The 18,882-nt window shown below is 40.4% G+C and overlaps 1 protein-coding gene and 1 long non-coding RNA gene across 6 annotated transcripts in view; one reads left to right on the top strand and one right to left on the bottom strand.

Annotated features, from left to right (window-relative positions):
• RBL1 (RB transcriptional corepressor like 1) overlaps positions 1-15,137 on the top strand; it is a 25,086-nt gene extending 9,949 nt beyond the window's left edge. For 3 of the 5 annotated variants that reach the window (XM_079978988.1, XM_079978985.1, XM_079978989.1), the window contains 14 exons: positions 151-263; positions 990-1,093; positions 2,107-2,244; positions 3,630-3,794; positions 3,983-4,118; positions 5,546-5,797; positions 6,105-6,319; positions 7,039-7,215; positions 9,048-9,119; positions 9,275-9,353; positions 10,796-10,968; positions 11,899-12,063; positions 12,388-14,502; positions 14,582-15,137. In XM_079978988.1, coding sequence (XP_079835114.1) covers positions 151-263; positions 990-1,093; positions 2,107-2,244; positions 3,630-3,794; positions 3,983-4,118; positions 5,546-5,797; positions 6,105-6,319; positions 7,039-7,215; positions 9,048-9,119; positions 9,275-9,353; positions 10,796-10,968; positions 11,899-12,063; positions 12,388-12,558 — 1,960 coding nt within the window. In that variant the 3' untranslated portion in view covers positions 12,559-14,502; positions 14,582-15,137. The remainder of the gene's footprint in view (positions 1-150; positions 264-989; positions 1,094-2,106; positions 2,245-3,629; positions 3,795-3,982; positions 4,119-5,545; positions 5,798-6,104; positions 6,320-7,038; positions 7,216-9,047; positions 9,120-9,274; positions 9,354-10,795; positions 10,969-11,898; positions 12,064-12,387; positions 14,503-14,581) is intronic. The other 2 variants (XM_079978987.1, XM_079978986.1) reach the window with 2 other exon arrangements.
• Positions 14,934-18,882, bottom strand: LOC307218128. The gene is made up of 2 exons (XR_013839804.1): positions 17,576-18,882; positions 14,934-17,198 (listed from the first exon to the last, which is right to left on the bottom strand). It is a non-coding gene; the product is annotated as an uncharacterized lncRNA (long non-coding RNA).

Genomic DNA, 18,882 nt, shown 5'->3' with positions numbered 1-18,882 from the left:
TGCAGCCAATGTGTTCTAGTTTAAAATGCAGTGAAGTGCAGTAAAATGCAGTAAAGTTACCAAAGAATGTGGTAAGTGGAAGCCTTTCTATCAAAAGATAATTACATAACATTTCATATATTACGCTAATTTATTGGTTTTATACTATAGGTCTTGTATACAAAATCCTGTGGAAACGATCATGAACAGAGTGAAAGAGATAGGGGAAGTTTTCTGTCAGAACTATACACGGTCAACTGATGATCAGCCAGGATCTCACATAGGTAGGAATGGAAGTAACAATAACATATTCAGGGAAGTTTTTAATGTGTGACATTTTAATGTATTTTTAATCTTTGTTGGAAGCCGCCCAGAATGGCTGGAGAAACCCAGCCAGATGGGCGGGGTACAAATAATAAATTATTAAATTATTAATATTATATTAAATTTCATATGTTTCAAAGCCAAAGGTAACAAAAACACAACTTTCAGTTCTTTGTGTAAATGGCATGTTGGGAATACTTCATGTAGCTATTTTAATATACTGTACTAATTTCCATCTTTAGGGGAAGAGTGCTGTTCCTTAGGTAGCTATAAAGACTACCCATACAAAACAGTTATCAGCCGTCTTATGGGAACCCAAAGTTTGCAGAAATATAGAAAACTCTTCAAATGCCCCCTCTCCCCACATTCCAGAGAGGCCTGAAATGACCAAGGAATGTTGGCTGGTTAGGTGAGGGAATGGAAAGCTAGGAGGACAGGGAATAGAATAGAATGGCTGCGATTCTGAACAGGGAGCACTCCACACTGCAACATTTTGTTTAAGGTTGTACTTGTAGCTACCATGAATTGTCTGTTGCAGGCTTCCTCAAACTTGGTCCTCCAGATGTTTTAAGACTAGAATTCCCATCATCCCTGACCACTGTTCCTGCTAGCTAGGGATCATGGGAGTTGTAGACCAAAAACAATTAAATTGTAAAAAATGTAAACACTTTCTGTTTAAATTGCAGATTTTGCCGTTAACCGGTTAAAATTGGCAGAAATCCTTTATTATAAAATCTTGGAAACCATAATGGTACAAGAAATGCGGAGGCTACATGGCAAAGACATGTCTGTGAGTAAACCAACTCGGGGGTGGGGTGCAGTATGGAAAGCCTATTTTGGTGAGCAAAATCCAAGGATTAGAATTTTCAGGCTTTTTCTCTCATTCTGAAGATTGCATGAGGGGTTCAGTGATAGTTTGCATTCAGAAGTTCCTCGGTACAGTTTCCAGAATTTCAAGGTAAAAGTTGTTAGGCCAGAACTCTGCTTGGAACTTCGGAGAGCTCTCTAGTTAGAGTAGGCAATAATTAGCTAGGTGGACCAATGCAAGAGCAAGAGTATTGGACTAGTTGGGCTTTTCACCTGATCCAGCAGGGCTATTATGATCTTAATGAACTGGTTCTGTATAAGGTAACTTGAATGGGCTCAACCTTCCCTTGTACTACTTCCCTTCTAATTAGTTCACTCATGTGCTGTTCCGATGATTACCTTCCAAACTGAGGCAGCCATCTCTCTTCCTCAATCCTTCCCCAGAGACAAAATTGGTCTCACCTATGTTAGCTTTTTAGGGTGAAGATACTCTGTTAATCTATTTATTAGAAGCTTCATTTTGTATAAGTATTAGTTTATTATTACTGCAGCAGGATTTTATAAGACTGAATAATTCAGTGCTGTGTTTGGAACTTCAAAAACCCATGTCTCTATCACCTACAGAATCTGCTCTTAAAAATATAACCACTGGTAATTTTGAAGAAATGTCTTGTTACCACCAGTAAAACTAGAAATGAATGTTTGCCTGTTATACTTCACCTAGCTTCTTACTATATGAAACATCTTTTTTGAAGTAGAATAATTGACAGAACTTCTAAAAAGAGAGAAATCAGAAGCAGAACAGGACTATTAGGCATAGAGCTGTGCTAATGTCCGCTGTGAACTCTCTAGTGTTTGAGCACCTTCCATACAACTAAGTTTAAAACTCCTGACAAAACAGCTTATCTCAAGTTTGATTGGCAGGGTTTAAAAAGCATGCTGAATTACAATTTCTTATATGACTGAGAGGTTAAATATTCTGCTTTTTCTTTCTAGGCCCTTTTAGAGCAAGATATTTTTCACCGTTCCTTGCTGGCATGTTGTTTGGAGATAGTGCTGTTTGCATATAGTTCACCCCGAACTTTCCCCTGGGTCATTGAAATTCTTAACCTCAGGCCATTCTATTTTTATAAGGTAAAGCACAAACAAGGCACTGACTTCATGTATTGTATATTAAGTTGTCAAAGGGCTGTTTCACAGACTATGCATGCTTGATAGGAACAGTAGTGGTCAGTCACAGTGCCTTGGCAGTGCAAGATTGTTGCATGCATAATTAACAGATTTAGATGTACACTTGAAGCCTCTTGATGCACACGTAAAAATGTAATGTGTTAGTGGCCCAGGCATTTAGTATTGGTCAAAGTTAGGTCTAACTTCTGTCTTATGAAACAAATATAGAACTTGTATGTTAGTGATGAAATTGTTTAGCTTCCATACTACTTTGTAAGGTGGAGATGCCATCTAACGAAGGGTTGAAGGAAGGAGTTAGGAAGACTAGTAAAAGAAGGCCTAACTGAATTAAAGTTGGTTTGCAATTTGGCAAATCCTTCCTTCTGACTTCTTACAGAAATGACAGCTAGATAATAATGCCAGTCAGTTACTATCTTTTGATAGGTAAAAAATTTGTACGCTGATGAGTATTTGTGTTCTATGTAAAGTAATTTTCTTGGCTACTGTGTAATGTACTATGTGGGGCTACCTTTGAAGGTGGCTTGGAAACTACAACTAATCCAGAATGGGACTGCTAGATTGATGACTGGGAGCAGCTGCTGAGACCATATAACACCAGTCCGAAAAGATCTACATTGGCTCCCAGCATGTTTCCGAGCACAATTGAGAGTATTGGTTCTGACCTTTAAAGCCCTAACTAGCCTCGTCCTTGTATACATGAAGGAACATCTTTACTCACATCATTCAGACAAGACACTGAGGTCCAGTTCTGAGGGCCTTCTGGTGTTTCCTTCACTGTAGAGAAGTGAAGTTACAGGGAACCGGGCAGAGGGCCTTCTTGGTGGTGACTCCCACCCTGTAGAATGCCTTTCTGTCAGATGTCAAAGAAATAAACAATTTCACGACTTTCTGAAGACATCTGAAGGCATCCTTGTATCAGGAAGTTTTTAATGTCTGAGGTCTCACTGTTAGTAATAATAATGATGATATCCAAAATGTTTGGGGTTGTATTATAATTATTTATTAAATTTGTATACCACCCTATACCCGTAGATCTAAGGGCAGTTCATATATGAAATTCCAAAATTAAAAACTGCTGGACTAAAAGAGTCTGAAAGCAATTTAGTTTTTATGGAATTTTTTGGTGTGGCTGAGAGAAATTTGAAGACTTTGGAGATGAGGTTGGCCAAAAATGCCGAAAGAACACAGAAGAACCTCCAAAATGCCCAATGAAAAGAGCTGTAGGGAAAATGCTTTGTATATACAATTCTTAATGTGAGGCAGTGAAAATGGTTAGTGAAGTAGATTTTTACTGTGTGTCTGTGACCAAAATACTCTTTTCATTCAAGGTGATTGAAATATTGATTCGATCCGAAGAAGGACTCTCTAGAGATATGGTAAAACATCTCAACAGCATTGAGGAACAGATTCTGGAAAGCCTAGCCTGGACAAAAGATTCGGCTCTGTGGGATGCCCTCCAAGCATCGGAAAACAAGGTCCCTACCTGTGAAGAAGTATGTTGACAGGCAAATAATTAAAGTTGAACACATGGGAGTAATTTAAGTCATATCCCTCACCCCTTAAATCAAGGAGGGAAATTTGTGGTGAACTACTCAGTTCCCCATTAAAGAAATATTTGTATAATAGACAGCAAAACAGTATTATTCCTACCTCTTCAAAATTGTCACATTTTCCTTCCCAGGTAATATTTCCATGTAATTTTGAAACAGGGAATGGAGGAAGAGGACTAGGACATCTTCCCATGATGCCAGTATCTCCTATAGTGCATCCTCGAGTAAAAGAGGTTCGGACAAATCTTGGGGAAAGTCTTAGACGGGGTAAGCTCATCATCTCTCTCCCCCTTTCCACAACATCTTACTACTGTTTTCTGTGTGTAACATAGCTTGTATTTAAAAGCGTCTCCTTGTCCAGGTAGTCAATTAGAATTGGTCATCTGGGTTTTAGTTAAAAGCTAGAAGAAAAGCATTTCAATGTTTTTCTTTCTGAAAACCTTTCCTTCAAAATTTTGAAAGTTATTTAACTGCCTCTATATGTATACAGTGGTACCTCTAGATAAGAACGGGATCCGTTCTGGAGCCCTGTTCGCATCTAGAGGTAAACGTAACTAGCGACGGCGTGTCTGTGCACACGTGCGTCGCTTTTCGGGGCGTCTGCACATGCGCGTGATGTCATTTTGAACGTCTGCGCATGCGCAAGCAGCGAAACCCAGAAGTAACGCGCTCCGTTACTTCCGGGTTGCCGAGGAGCGCAAATCGAACGCGCTCAACTCGAAGCATATTTAACCCGAGGTATGACTCTATCTGGGTAGTACTGTCAGTCATAAAAGCCTCTAAAGGTTGCATTCATTGTTGGTAAACCTCTGAAAAGCACATGCCAATGGTAGGCTGCACCAAAGTGACCAGGCACATAGAGAGGCAGGCATACATACCCCCACCCAACTAATCTGCACCAATCAGCAGAGGAATAAGTGGGATTTCCTCCACAGTGCTGCAAATGGGGAAGAAGATGGACCCAGCTCTCTGTGTTTTTTGCTAAGGTGCCTCTCCTGCTTTTTGTGCACCATGATTGCGAGCAGGTCAGAATGCTCCAGAAACTGGAAGGAACTCCAGCCTGCTTGCAATAGTGACATGCAAGTGGGAGAAGAGGGGCTGCTCAAGGCTGATTGGTCATTTTAAGCAGACCTAACCAAGCTTGCAGACCATAGGCTTACAAACACTGGCCTAGATAAGAAAGTGGAAACTGTTGCCCTTCTTAAGGAGGAAAACAAGTTTTACGTAAGTGACTCATTGAGAAGGGTTGCTCCTGCTTGAGGACAAGAACACACATTACTTCATGTTGGTAATATTACTTATGCAAAGATGTTTACTTCTAAACAAGTTGTTTCTCAAAGAAAAGATCCGTCAAGGAGTGTTAAGAATCAGCAGCCTAAATGAATGTTAGTCTCTCACTCACACACTGTAAACCGTAGATTGCTGAGCTTCATTATTTTCCTTATTGATGTATGGCTTGTGACAAATGAAAAATTCCATTCAATGGTAAATGTGACCTTGTTGTTTAGACTCTGGGAAAGAATTTTTGTGCAAATAGGAACATAAATCGATAGAGATTATTTAGAAATTGTGAATATGTAGTATTGGTGCATGACTATTCTGTGTTTCAAAATTTAATTACTGAAATGATAAAGTTAACCTATCTGTGATCAGTTGCATTTTGTTGTGACACATTGTCCCCTCTTTCATTTTAGATATGCAACCATTGTCTCCCATTTCTGTTCATGATCGCTATAGTTCTCCTGTGGCAGGAAGTGCTAAGAGGAGACTTTTTGGAGATGAAAGCCCAAAAGAAAAACCTGCAGAAAAAAATCTGACTGAAGGGACTAGGTTGAAAATTGCCCCAGTGTCAAGCTTTGTTGATGAAAATGTGCCTGTTTCAACTGAGCAGACTGTTCTTGCAATGACAACAGCTACAGTAACAGGACAAAAAATTACATTGCATGGTAAGTTGAATATATATTGCAATTTATAATTTAGATTATAATGCTGGTAACCTTGGAGAAGAGTAATAAATGTGAAACTGTTGGCTATAAACACTTTTGGTTCACTGAATGCCTTTTAACTATTGTGGGAAATTCACTTTGGTGTGTTTATTTATAAAGGCACTATATGGTATAGCTATATTGATGAGTAAATAACATGCACATCAATACACTTATATAAAAAGTTTTTAAATAATTTTTCTGTTTGCAATTAACTTTTGCAAGTGTGTTGTAAATATATAAATTGTAACTTGTGGATATACCCTAGATATTGCAAATAATACTGGAGGGATCACTTTGATACCGATTTCAGTCAACTTGTCTGAAGAATCTAAAGTGGACAGCCTTGGACAAACCCCACTCACTGCTCAAGCTTTAATCAGTGTGTCTCCAAGTCATCATATGACTCAAGCACAAGAGGCATATCAGCCAGCTGGAAGCAGGCCAAAGAAAACTGGATCTCTTGCTCTATTTTTCAGAAAGGTAAAAAGTGTTTCTAGTAGATATTTTTTGCTAAAGTTTCTAACGCCCCCCCTCCCCCTGCCACAAAATAATGCTTCGTAGTAATAGCCCTAACAAAATATTCTACATTAAAGCCAGCAGGATTTACGTTGCAGCATTGTACAAAATAGATTTACTCCAAGTCACAACATGCTGGCTTGGATCTAAAGTTCCACTTGTGTGAATGGAAGCACTGACCCCTGGGGGGGGGGGAGAACCAACAGAAGCTGGAGAGCATCTGTTTTGGAATAAATCGCCCCTAGGGGATAAGGATGAAATGTTTTTAATCATCTAAATGGAGATGGGATATAACTAAGCAATGAGCCTACATTAGAGCATGAAAATCAATTAAAATGGGTGTAAGGGAAAATGCATATGCCAGACACATTGGGAAAGAGACACCTTGTATTTATATGCTAGCGTTAGAAGCCTTTGGGCCAAGATGGGGAGTGGCTTTAAAGGGGAGCATTTATGGTGGGCCACAGCATTTTGAACGAGGCAGGAGAAATGTGCATACCACTGTTTCAAACATCTCCTAAAACATAAAGTCTGTATTAAAGAGCAAAATTGCCTGAAATGAAAATAGTGTACACTTCCATTTCCTCATATTCCTATTCCTTGTTTGCCCCTTCACTCAAATTCCTAACATTCCAAAAAAAATCTGTTAAATTCACTTAGTGTTACATGGTAATTCATTTTAGGTGTATCATCTGGCAAGTGTGCGGTTGCGTGATCTGTGCATAAAACTGGATGTTTCCAATGATTTGCGCAGGAAGATATGGACATGTTTCGAATTCACATTGGTTCATTGTACAGATCTAATGAAAGATAGGCACTTGGATCAGCTCCTAATTTGTGCTTTGTTCATCATGGCAAAGGTAAGGCATTCTGTTCAGAATGCAGTACTGTTTTTATGTTATATTCTGGCATGACTTTCATATCACCATTCCAGCTGCCTGTTTAGTGATATATAAGTTGTTCAAAAACAAACCTGACGATTCTGTGTTTTTTCCATCCCAAATACTTAATATTAGTAATTTCCCTTTGTGTCAATCAAATAAGAACATATTGCGGCCTGCTCCCTATCACAGCATGGATTAGTTGTTGCATGCAAAACCTGGATGCTTTGATACTGAGCCTTCAAAACTGTGTTATGTAGCAGTTTGATAAGCTGTCCTTGGGTTCCCCAGAGGTGCTATATGTGCTATATATAAGCACCCCAGAGGTGCTTTTCAGAATCTTTCCTGTACCACAAGTCCTCTATAGAATCTCTTGAAGCAAATGCCAACTAATATTTAAGTATTTCTCAGTGTGTGGAACAACACATAGTCATTTCACGTTTATCTTATTTGAGCTCTTCAAACTGCCAAGTGAATTAGGAAGGTATGAATTTAGCCAATTGTACCTTGTGAGTTAGAAACAGAAATGCACTAAGTAGCTGTAGGAAACAGCCCTTTCTCCATTTACCCCATACTTGTAGTTATGGAGCTGGAGAGTGGGAAGTATTTGCTGGGCATCCCCTTTCCAAAGCAGTTGCTGAGCAAAGGTAAGAGCAAGGAATTTATTTAAATACTAGTGCTCAGTTAGGTGTGAGCTCCAACAATATTTGCTGTCACAATCTTTATAACTGATGCGAGTGGGAGTATGCAACAAAAGACATTAATTCAAACTATGTGCCATTTTACAATGATAATAAAAAGTGACTCCTTCTATTACTTCCTTTGAGGTCCCGTAGAATTACTTCCCACCATGCAATTTATTTATCATTGTTATTTATTAAATTTATACCGCCCTCATCTATAGATCTCAGGGCAGCTCACAACATAAGCATTTATGAACACTTCGGTTCCTACTGTCAGCCACAAACTTAGCCATATGGCATGCAACTAAGAGAAAGCTCAAGTGCACAGCATCCCACCAGTTTTGTGTTTCTCCATAAAGATTGTTGCTGGCGGACTCCTTGTTTAGGCTACATGCAGTCATCATGTATTCATATGCACTAGCACTGGCTTATTTTCAACTCAAAGGTCTAGCTCCTTATGCTCTGTTGGGAATTTCCTCCTAAAGCAGCAGTCAGCAAACTTTTTTAGCAAGGGGCCGGTCCACTGTCCCTCAGACCTTTGGGGGGGGGGGCGGACTATATTTTGGAAGAAGAAAAAAAAAAAGAACGAATTCCTATGCCCCACAAATAACCCAGAGATGCATTTTAAATAAAAGCACACATTCTACTCATGTAAAAACACACTGATTCCCGGACCATCTGCGGGCCGGATTTAGAAGCCGATTGGGCCAGATCCAGCCCCCAGGCCTTAGTTTGCCCACTCATGTCCTAAAGATTTATTGAGTTGTCAAGCATCACAAAGAGCTGCAGGAGAAGTCATTGGAAGCTCACTTACGCATGTAGAAGCGCTCTCCCAACCCTTCAAATCCATGCATGTCTACAGGAATGTTTTTATTGTGTAATGGGTTTGGCAATGTTCTGTAGAGCCAATGTGGTGTAGTGGGTAAGAGCGGTAGATTCGTAATCTCCTCCACATGCAGCTGCTGGGTGACCCTGGGCTAGTCACACTTCTTGAAGTCTCTCAGCCCCACTCACCTCACAGAGTGTTTGTTGTGGGGGAGGAAGGGAAAGGAGAATGTTAGCCACTTTGAGACTCCTTCGGGTAGTGATAAAAGCGGGATATCAAATCCAAACTCTTCTTCTGTTCAGGTATCCAAAGATGAAAGAACGTTTCAGGACATAATGAAATGCTATAGAAACCAGCCACAAGCAAATAGCCATGTAAGTATGTTCTCAAGCTACAAACATTTTGTTAAGGCATTTAGTAAAGATAATACATTTGTTACCTAAATATTACCTGCACTTTTGAGAAATTGTAAACCTTTTCTTTCAATTTACCAGCAATTCCAAAACCTGCATTTTTCCATGTGCTATAGGTCTATAGAAGTGTTTTACTGAAAAGTGCGTCCACAGAGGCAGCGTCAGATATAAAAGTGGAAGAGATGTCAGAAGAAGGTAAGTAAATAGATCTACTATTTTTAAAATTTAATTGAATGGTTTAAGGGGAAGAAAATTCCTGAATACATACATTCAAAACTGGGGGGGGGGGGTTTAATTCATCTTAAGTTTTACTCAGAGTAGACCTATTGAAATTAATGGCATTTGAGTATTCAGTTGACTAAAACTGAGTTGAATTCCACCCTGATGCCCATGTTCTATAAATCTGATGAAAAGATATGACTCTAAAGTTGGTGGTAGAATCAGATACTTGGACTTTTAGTCCAAGTCCTTTCATGATAGATTCTTTAGACCAAACCACCCCTAGCAGGAGATAGAAAAATGACAACTATGTGTGTGGCCGGGGAAGCTGCCCAGAGTGGCTGGGGATACCCAGTCAGATGGGTGGGGTATAAATAAAAATTATTATTATTATTATTATTATTATTATTATTATTATTATTCTGTAACCAAGGAGAGAGTAGGAATAACCAGCATGACACGCATAAGTAAACATCCATAGGATGGTCCTGTAAGCTTGGAATTTAAGGATCTCTTTAGGCACATGCCGGTGTATCCATGCATGCAATCTCTGGATATTTGTTTCCCCCAAAAAATTGCAGTTTGATTAAAACTTCTGTACTACTACCAACATCAAGGGGGTGTACAACAATCTTAGAATACATTTTAAAACATGAAAATATAGGAAGAAAATGATACAAAAGTAGTTGGGAAGAGTTAAAATTATACTATACTGCATTAACACAGGCCTGGGAGCAGAGATGTGTTTTTACAAGATTCCTAAATGTCATGAATGTGGATGACCCCAGTGCAGAGACAGGCCTTCATGAGAGCAGGTGCACCAGCACTTTGATGGTGTTTGGAAATGGTCTAGAAAGCAATAAGGTTCTTTCAGTGCTGTTGAAATACATTCTCATTAACCTGTCCCAGTCAGCAAATAGCCTTCAGAAACATCATATAAAGTGCATTACCGCAGTCAATCCTAGATGCTACTCAACATGGGTTGGGCTATTTCTGTCCAGGAGGCCAGAGCTGGCATACCACCCTAAACTGATGAAAGGCACTCCTTGTCACAGAGTCTCCTCGGTCTCCAGTTACAAGATGAAAGAAGGCAAGATGAGCACCTGTGTTGGGTAATTTGGCCAGAATTCATTACATGGTGAACTGATTTTATTACTGGTTTGACATTACATACATTGGCTCAATCCACTTTTACTACAACCACTTAAGACTGGGGATGTTGTACCTAAGTTACTTACTTCCAAGTAAACAAGCAAAGGCTTGTGCTGTTGGACCAATTATAGCAGCACTACAGATTGGGTGGATGGTGAAGAGAGAAGTTATCTATCTGCCTGTATCTCTACCATTTCAAATTTCCCCCCATCATTTTAATAATAATAATGGCCTATGTTATTTTTCTTACACCTTCATTTCATTAGACTTACCCAGGAAGATGAGCTGTTCACCTATGAGAACAAAACCAGAAATTCCCAAAGGCTTGGAAAAAGAGGAGAGAGGGGATCTTCCAACATTTTATGACACCGTCTATTTAGGAAGAGTGCAGGTCTTCGCACTGAAATTAGAACCCACATCAGATAAACATCACCCAGAGGTAATCACCCAGATAAGAGTAATTGGGGGAAAACTATGTGGACTCCTGTTAAATCTGTTTGTATTAATCAATTATAAAACTTACTTTGTGTAACCAATAAGAAGTAGTACCGTGGTGTACTTTGGGTCATTAGCCTTCTACATAAGCATAATTTGATTGGTTGCAAATTTATATTCAAAATATCTTGAGAAATCGTTAGGTTCTCCGAAAGATCCTTCAATACAGTCATACCTCATGTTGCGTCAGCTTCAGGTTACGCCTTTTCAAGTTGTGTCCCACAGCAACCTGAAAGTACCAGAACAGATTACTTCCAGGTTTTCCTGCATGTGCAGAAGCACTAAAGCGCGCACACACACGCAGGTGTGGCACTTCTGGATGCGAACACTTTGACGCGCCTCCGGGACGGATTACATCCGCAACTCGAGGTTCCACTGTATGTAAAAGACCTAACAGCCCTAAATTTCAGTATTACTGTGATGATAAATAACCTAAGTTTTAAGTAATGCATACATAACAAATGTGGTATGTTAAATAGAATTGTTATTAGATGTGGTGTATTCTAAAGAGAGATTCAAAGAGGTGCATGTTATATTGTTTCCCTTTTAACTGCTGTACAACAGGTTCCTCCAAGTATTGGGTAGCAGAGAATTCTCTTCAAAGCCTAAGATTGAATTAATGGTATCTATTTGATGTTGAATTGGTATTTTTGGTGAATAAGTTATGGAAGCAGCCTCGGGAATCTCTTCAGTGGCTGAAAAAGATCCTTCAAAATTAAGAGTGCAACATACATGGTTTAGAAAATTGTATAGATGGTCAAATAAACTTCGTCACAGTTGTCATTTTTGAGCTTGTGTTCTTCCGTTAAATCTTACATTTGTAAAATTAGAGAATGGCCTGTCTGTATTTAACTCTGCATTTTTTCTTTCCAAGGTTGAAGCACCTTCCCTTTCCCCATTTCCTAGCATTAAACATCAACCTGTATCTCCTCGGCGGATATCCCAACAACATTCTGTTTATGTTTCACCTCATAAGAATGGTGCTTGCTTGACACCTAAAACTGCCCTCTTATATAAATTTAATGGGAGCCCTTCTAAGGTAAGATTAATGCTGTTTTAAGTGTTTAAAACCTTCTCCATACCTTTTTGAAGTGCCCTAATACTATATGTGATTGTAATAATTTAATCAAAGATTGAATATTATACCGCACTTCTGAACATTTTTGAAAGCTAAGGGTAATATCTAGTTGAGTTGGTGCATAAGTGGAACTGACTTGATATTCTACAGTACAGATTAGAGGAAGGGGAAGTTTGTGCAATGTTGGATTTCCCTCTAATATACTCTAATAAAGACACATATTAAGCTCTTTTTGTTTTTATCTTTAATTATTACCAGCTTTGATTGTAATTCTTTAATTTTCAGAGTTTGAAGGAAATCAACAATATGATAAAACAAGGAGGACAGAGGCCTAAGAAGAGAGCAATCTCAATTGACAGTGACACAGAATCACCAGCAAAGAGACTGTGCCAGGAAAATGATGATGTTTTACTGAAACGCCTTCAGGATGTTGTCAGTGAAAGAGCAAATCATTAGGTCTGCAAGAATACTATGTGGGCCAAAGCTTGTTAGGATCTGTCTCATGTAGCTCAAAACACTGTCCTCTTTCAACTTTCAATTTTTGCTTATGTTACCTGGATGGTGGACTAGTCAAAACATTGAAGTAGTTTTATGGTACTTCCTTTTTAAAAGTGGAACTTTAGAGTTAGATCCTTTGTTCTACAGCTTATAAGTGCAGCTATTTGCTTTTTAAGTTTTATTCTGAAAGTAGGACCAAAGTTTTCAGATTGCAGCCACCACATGTTAGAGATGTAATAACCAGTCAGTTGTTCCTTAGTGTGATTATTCTCTTGGTTTGAAGTTCACTTGGAGAAATAGCTTGGTTTTTATTTGTTGAAAGAACATTATTACCTTCTGCACATTATTTTAATGTGACATAAGTTGGACAATTCTTACTTCTAGTCATTCATATACTAAAACCCAGTATTTTTCACTTCCTAGTTGAGAGTGAAGAGGTGTCACTTTTTTATCTGATGCTTGGATAGTGCTTTGATTTGAATCATGAGCATAACTTTCAGGGGCTGTACTCTTAGCTGCAGGTAGGATGGCTAACTGTCTGCAGGATGAAATGAAATAGGGTTTGGGGTTGTTTTTGTTGCTGGTGCAACAGCAGAGGTGAAAGTAGCCTACAATTTTCTATTGTAGGCTGTACTGGGGAAATACTATCTTCTGTTATCTTAGTATCTCATTTTATTTTTGTTTCTTAAAAAGGCTTTTAGACAGAAGCACTCTTTGTAACTTCCGGAGCTTACATTGCTTTCACTGTAGTGACTGATGCTTACATACTGTAAGCCAACTATGAAAAGCATGTCATACTCTGCAGTTGATTTCTTAGTTCCTCAGGTAACATGCCTGCTTACACTTTGATGAGCCTGGCTATGCATTGCAGCTGCTTACAAACAACCATATCTGAGTGTCTGACATCCGAAATATCTCTCTCCCACAACTGTCCCCAAAAACAGGAAAGGCTGCAGTGGCTTGAAGCACCAAATGAACATATGCCTTTCTCTGATCTCAGGTAGAAGAAATTACCCCCACCAAGTCATAGGAGTAGGAAATGTACCATGTTTGTGAGAAGTTATGATTGCAAATTGAGTATTAGCAACTTTCCCCCCAAATAAACATGGTAAGATAATACTTTTTTTAAAACCCTCAACCAGCAACAAGAAAAGAAATGCATCCTTTCTTTGGACAATACATTTTTCCAATTCCTGTGATTTGCTGGGGCTCCTTTTGCTTAAGAAAGTGGGGGGAAATGAGGATTTAGCAATTGCTTCAAGCCACTTCTTGTTTGCCCATTGTACTGCTTGGGGTCATTCAAACATGCACACTGGTTGCTTCTCCTGTGAGAAGCTATAATTTGTAGCCAGTGTTACTACATTCCAATTAATAAATACTGCTCCCCAAAAGTATAATTTCACTTGTGTAGTATCTACACAAAAGTTAGCCTTAATTGGGTGCTTTTGTACATAAGATATATGTAACTATTGTAGGATTTAGTCTTCATTTTCTATTACTGGCATTGGGTACCAAATTAATTTTGAACTCTTTATGCTTAAGGGTCTCTAAAGAAGAGATTTGATGAGGAGTACCCAAGGAAGGTATGCGATAGGCTTGGTTCCCTGGTTGGTAGGACAAATCTTCAGCCCTGCTGGGCTCATGCCAATAGGGCAGAAAGTGTGTCCTGCCTCCCACATGAAATATATTCTATCCCATTGGTCCTAAATGGAGGGAAAACAAGTAGACCAGTCCCAGGAGTGGCATATGTCCCCCTTTATCTGAAGGCATGTCAAGGGATTAGAAAGGCTTGGAATCCCACAGAAACATGCTGAGGATCACCCCCCCCCCCAGCTGCTGTTGGGACATGGGGGACAGCAACTAAGATTTCCATGGCGGCACTGAAGTCTTCCAGTCTAATAGGTGGAAAGGTGAAATAGAAGAGCAGCAACTAAGATTTCCATGGCTGCACTGAATGCACTGAAGTCTTCCAGTCTAATAGGTGGTAAGGTGAAATAGAAGAGCCATGGTTTCCAAGGCAATGAAGCTGATAAACAATTAGTGCTTCAATACAGAAAATGTCAGTGTATTTGTGTTTTAATAATTGGATAGGGAATGAAAATCCCCAAGTGCCACAGGATCTAAAATGTTGAGCTTTTTATAAAGTTAGTACCTCTGTGGCAATGACGGCTTTGAAGGTGTGTTACTTGTTACATTTTTACCGTGTAGCATAAAAATGCACTGATCTTAGTAGACTCAGCTATGTGTACTGGTATTTTTTGCATTCCCCCCACATCAGTTGATCTTAATTTCTCAAGGGCTCTTTCTCAAAGTATCTGCCCTCCAAACCTATCTATATTTTCTTATCTCAAAGGCTGATGCTGAATTTCTTATTAATAATGATTTAATAGGTTGTATTATATTTTGTACTAATTGCAACTTGGTCTACAAGAGGTTATGGATCCTGCAATATTTGACTTGATAGAATTATATATTTCCATAATACTTTGGAAAAAATCCTTGTAAATATGAACCTTAATTAAAACACTTGTTTCTGATAGCTTTCATTTTGATTGGTTTCTCTTGCTCCAGTATGGAGATTGTATGCAGGGCCCGAGATTTCCTAAGTAAAAAAACCAAAGGTGATCGTCAATTTCCTGTTTGGTGGTCCATTTCCCCACACTTTCCACACCGATACTCCTCTGATTGTACCCTCAGATGAATTGGTCATAGTTAGTCTTCACAGAGCCAAGGGTGAAGCAAATTTCTGTTGAAGAGATTCATTCAAGGGGCACAGGAGTTCATGATAAGTGCTTGCAGAATTTCTATCTATCGAGGGTGTGGAGTGACCGAGCAGAGTGGAGAGAGAGAGAGAGAGAGAGAGAGAGAGAGAGAGAGCGCTATTGAAGAGGGTGGTACTCATGGCATTCAAAATTCCACTTGCTTCCACAGGACCAAAATGTATGTTGACACCTAACTAAGACAAAGGAGTGGTGGAGATGCTTATTGTATCTGCAAATGACTCAATGCAAATTGAGCAGAGTAGCAAATGCCTTAGAAGACAGAAGCAATATTCAGGATTATATTGAAAGAACGGAGAACTAAATCAAAACAAACAAAATGAATTTCAAAACAGATAAAAGTTCTGCATTTAGGTCTGAAGAATCAGATGAAATATAGGATGAGTACTTCGTGGCTCAACAGCTGTATTGTATGTGAAAAATATATAGGATCTTAGTAGACCACATGCTGAACATGAGTCAGCAATGCAGTATTTTTCAAGGTTGTGAAATGCATGGGAACCTTCTTGGGAACTAGCTGGTGTGTGTGTGTCCATGCATCACCCTTTTTTGTTTACTTCACAAGATTTTGAAATATTGTTCTGCAATATGAAATCTTTTGCACAAGATATAAAGCAATCTAGCCATTTGGCAATGAGCTTCCTGTATCACCATCTGAATGTAACACTACTGAAAACAACATTGCACAGAGAACTGCTGCAGCAGGACCTCTCCTCTCTCTCCTCCCCGCTGCATAAAATCAGCCCTGCTGGATCACACTAAAGGCTCATCTGGTCCAGCATCCTCATAATGGCCACCAAATGGCTATGGCATGCCCAGAGCCAAGACCTGGTAGTAATAGCACTCTGCCCACTTGTGATTCCCAGCAACTGGTATGGAGACATGGTGCCTCCAACAGTGGAGATAAGAACGTAGCCATCATGTATAGTAGCCAATGATAGTCTTACCTGCTATGATTGGTTTAATCTTTTAATGCCATCCAAGTTGGTAGCCATCCCTCTCTCTTGTGAGAGTGAATTTAATAATCTAACTCTGTACTGTTTCCCTCCCAGCCTATGTCACCCATCCTGAATTCCTAAACCCCTTTGGTTTCTGCCCACAGCTAGATGAGGGGCTGCAACCCTCCTTGTGTGGTACATCTTCACTCTCTTGATGGCTTCCTTGATGGGTCAATGTCTGGCCAGCATCAGCTATTGTTCTTCAAATGGCCACCATCCAGCTAGTTCTGCTGAGCTGGCCTGGCTCCTAAACCAAATTCAGCAGGGTTTTTTGTGTTTGGCACAGTTTAATCAAACCTTGATTGTTTCTAATTTTTACTAGTTCCAGGATTTATGGGTGACTTGCACAGACACTGGCCCCAAAAATATATTGAAGTACATTTGATTCTGAATTATTTACATTACAATCTACTTGCAGTGTCTCTTGTCAAGGCTCCTGAATATATTACTTTGACCCATCCATCTGTATGGCCATACCAGTCAATCCACCCAAGTTGTTCCCAACCTTAAATCCCCACCCTGGGGTCACCTCTTGCCTTGGATCCATTGCCTCAGTCTGTTTTGTATTTATGTTGGAAATATTTTGGAATTTCAGCAGCACTTCTTTCAGGTGTGGTTCTCTTTTTTGGAGCCCATGAAATCTGTAAGAAAAGCAGTAATCAAGTACGGTAAGTCATGGGGCTGGGTGGAGGCAATTTATCCCTCTTCTCGGGGAACTGCCATCGGTTCAGGAGGGAGAGAGGAAAAGCTGAATGGCTTATAGAGAGCCTCCAAGAATCGTGGGAAGCAGCTCTTCTTCAATGGAGGTGAGTAACCACGCCTCCGGGACGCAGGTGGCGCTGTGGGTTAAAGCCTCAGCGCCTAGGGCTTGCCGATTGAAAGGTCGGCGGTTCGAATCCCTGCGGCGGGGTGCGCTCCCGCTGCTCGGTCCCAGCGCCTGCCAACCTAGCAGTTCGAAAGCACCTCCGGGTGCAAGTAGATAAATAGGGACCGCTTACCAGCGGGAAGGTAAACGGCGTTTCCGTGTGCGGCTCTGGCTCGCCAGAGCAGCGATGTCACGCTGGCCACGTGACCCGGAAGTGTCTCCGGACAGCGCTGGCCCCTGGCCTCTTAAGTGAGATGGGCGCACAACCCCAGAGTCTGTCAAGACTGGCCCGTATGGGCAGGGGTACCTTTACCTTTACCTTTTAACCACGCCTCCAGTGGAGAGGAGCTGCAGGGCTTGGAGGAGGCGAGGCGGAGCCAGGACACCTTGCCTGGGCAAAGCGAGGAGGAGAGGGGTCCTCTCTTACCCATGCCCTCCTTGCGCAGTAAGCTTCCGTGCAGAGAGGGGAGGCACAGACTGGGCGTCAAGAAATTGCTTTGCTGGGGAAAGGTTAAGAACCGCCAACTCATGGATTCTGCCAGTGAATGAGTCAGCCACGGGAGAGTGGTGCTCCGGACAGATAAAGTTTATTTTTGCAGCAAAAGCAAGGCTTCACAGCCGAGCAGGGAGGTATTTGCCTGCTTGCTCTCGAGGAACCCCTTGGAAACATAACACCTCTCAACTTTGACATTGAATGAAAGTTTAATCCTTCAAGTAATTCAGGTATTATCTCTTTCCCAGGCCAGTACTTTGAGTTTCGTTTTCGTTTTCCCTACATTTCAGTTTCCTGAAAATCTGGGCAGAATTGTCTGGTGTACATGTTGTGGCTAGAACCCAAGAATTTAGGTGTATCCAGTCTTTATTACTGTTCCCACCCTTCTTTAAACAACTGACAGAAAACTGCTTTTGAACCCTGGGCATCTGGTTGTCAACTATGAGAATAGGGTGCTGGACTAGAGCTACCTTTGTCCTGATCCAGCAGTGCTCTTTTTATGTTCTTAAAGAGCTCGTTTAACTTGTTCCATTAGACAGATTTGTAAAAATGTTTCCAAAGTTGAAGATCTCCAAATGCATTTTTGCATCAATGAAAATTGGTATTTTTAAATATAAAGGATTCAAAAGGAAACATTGAGTGTTCTGAAGCTGAACAAGAGTGCAATGCCAGTAATATTTATGACCCAGTTGTGAACGATTGTAGGGTACAATGAGGAGAAAGAGAAGTAGTAGTTTAGGATCCAACATGGCGGCGAAGGTAGCTTCCGAGTAATTTCGCTCACCCCTATCAGAGTTTTTAAGTGGTTTTAAGCGGTTTTTATCCTCCCTTGTTTTTATCCGTGAGTTTTAATGATCTGCTGGCTGTGCTGGCTGTCTTTTAGTATCTTTTAGTATCCCGCTGCTTGTGTTATCTTTGTTTTCTTTTTATCTGGGTTGCTCTGACGCCCGGACTTGCCGCCACGGCTGCCGCCGCCTCCCTAACTGGGAGAGATAAGTGAAAGGTTCTCCTGGGCATAAATCCTCTGCCCTGTCGACCAGCTCTTTCCTTTAGCTTTTAGTTTATTGCATACTACAAAGTGAATTTTGCCCGACTGCTGGAACCGAGCTGTCTCGAAAATCCTAGGAACAAGGAAGAGGGGAAGGA

Source organism: Podarcis cretensis (genome assembly GCF_951804945.1).
Source record: "Podarcis cretensis genome assembly, chromosome: 6".
NCBI lineage: Eukaryota > Metazoa > Chordata > Lepidosauria > Squamata > Lacertidae > Podarcis > Podarcis cretensis.
Note: the sequence above shows the minus strand (reverse complement) of the source record. Positions and strands in the feature narration are given on the sequence as shown.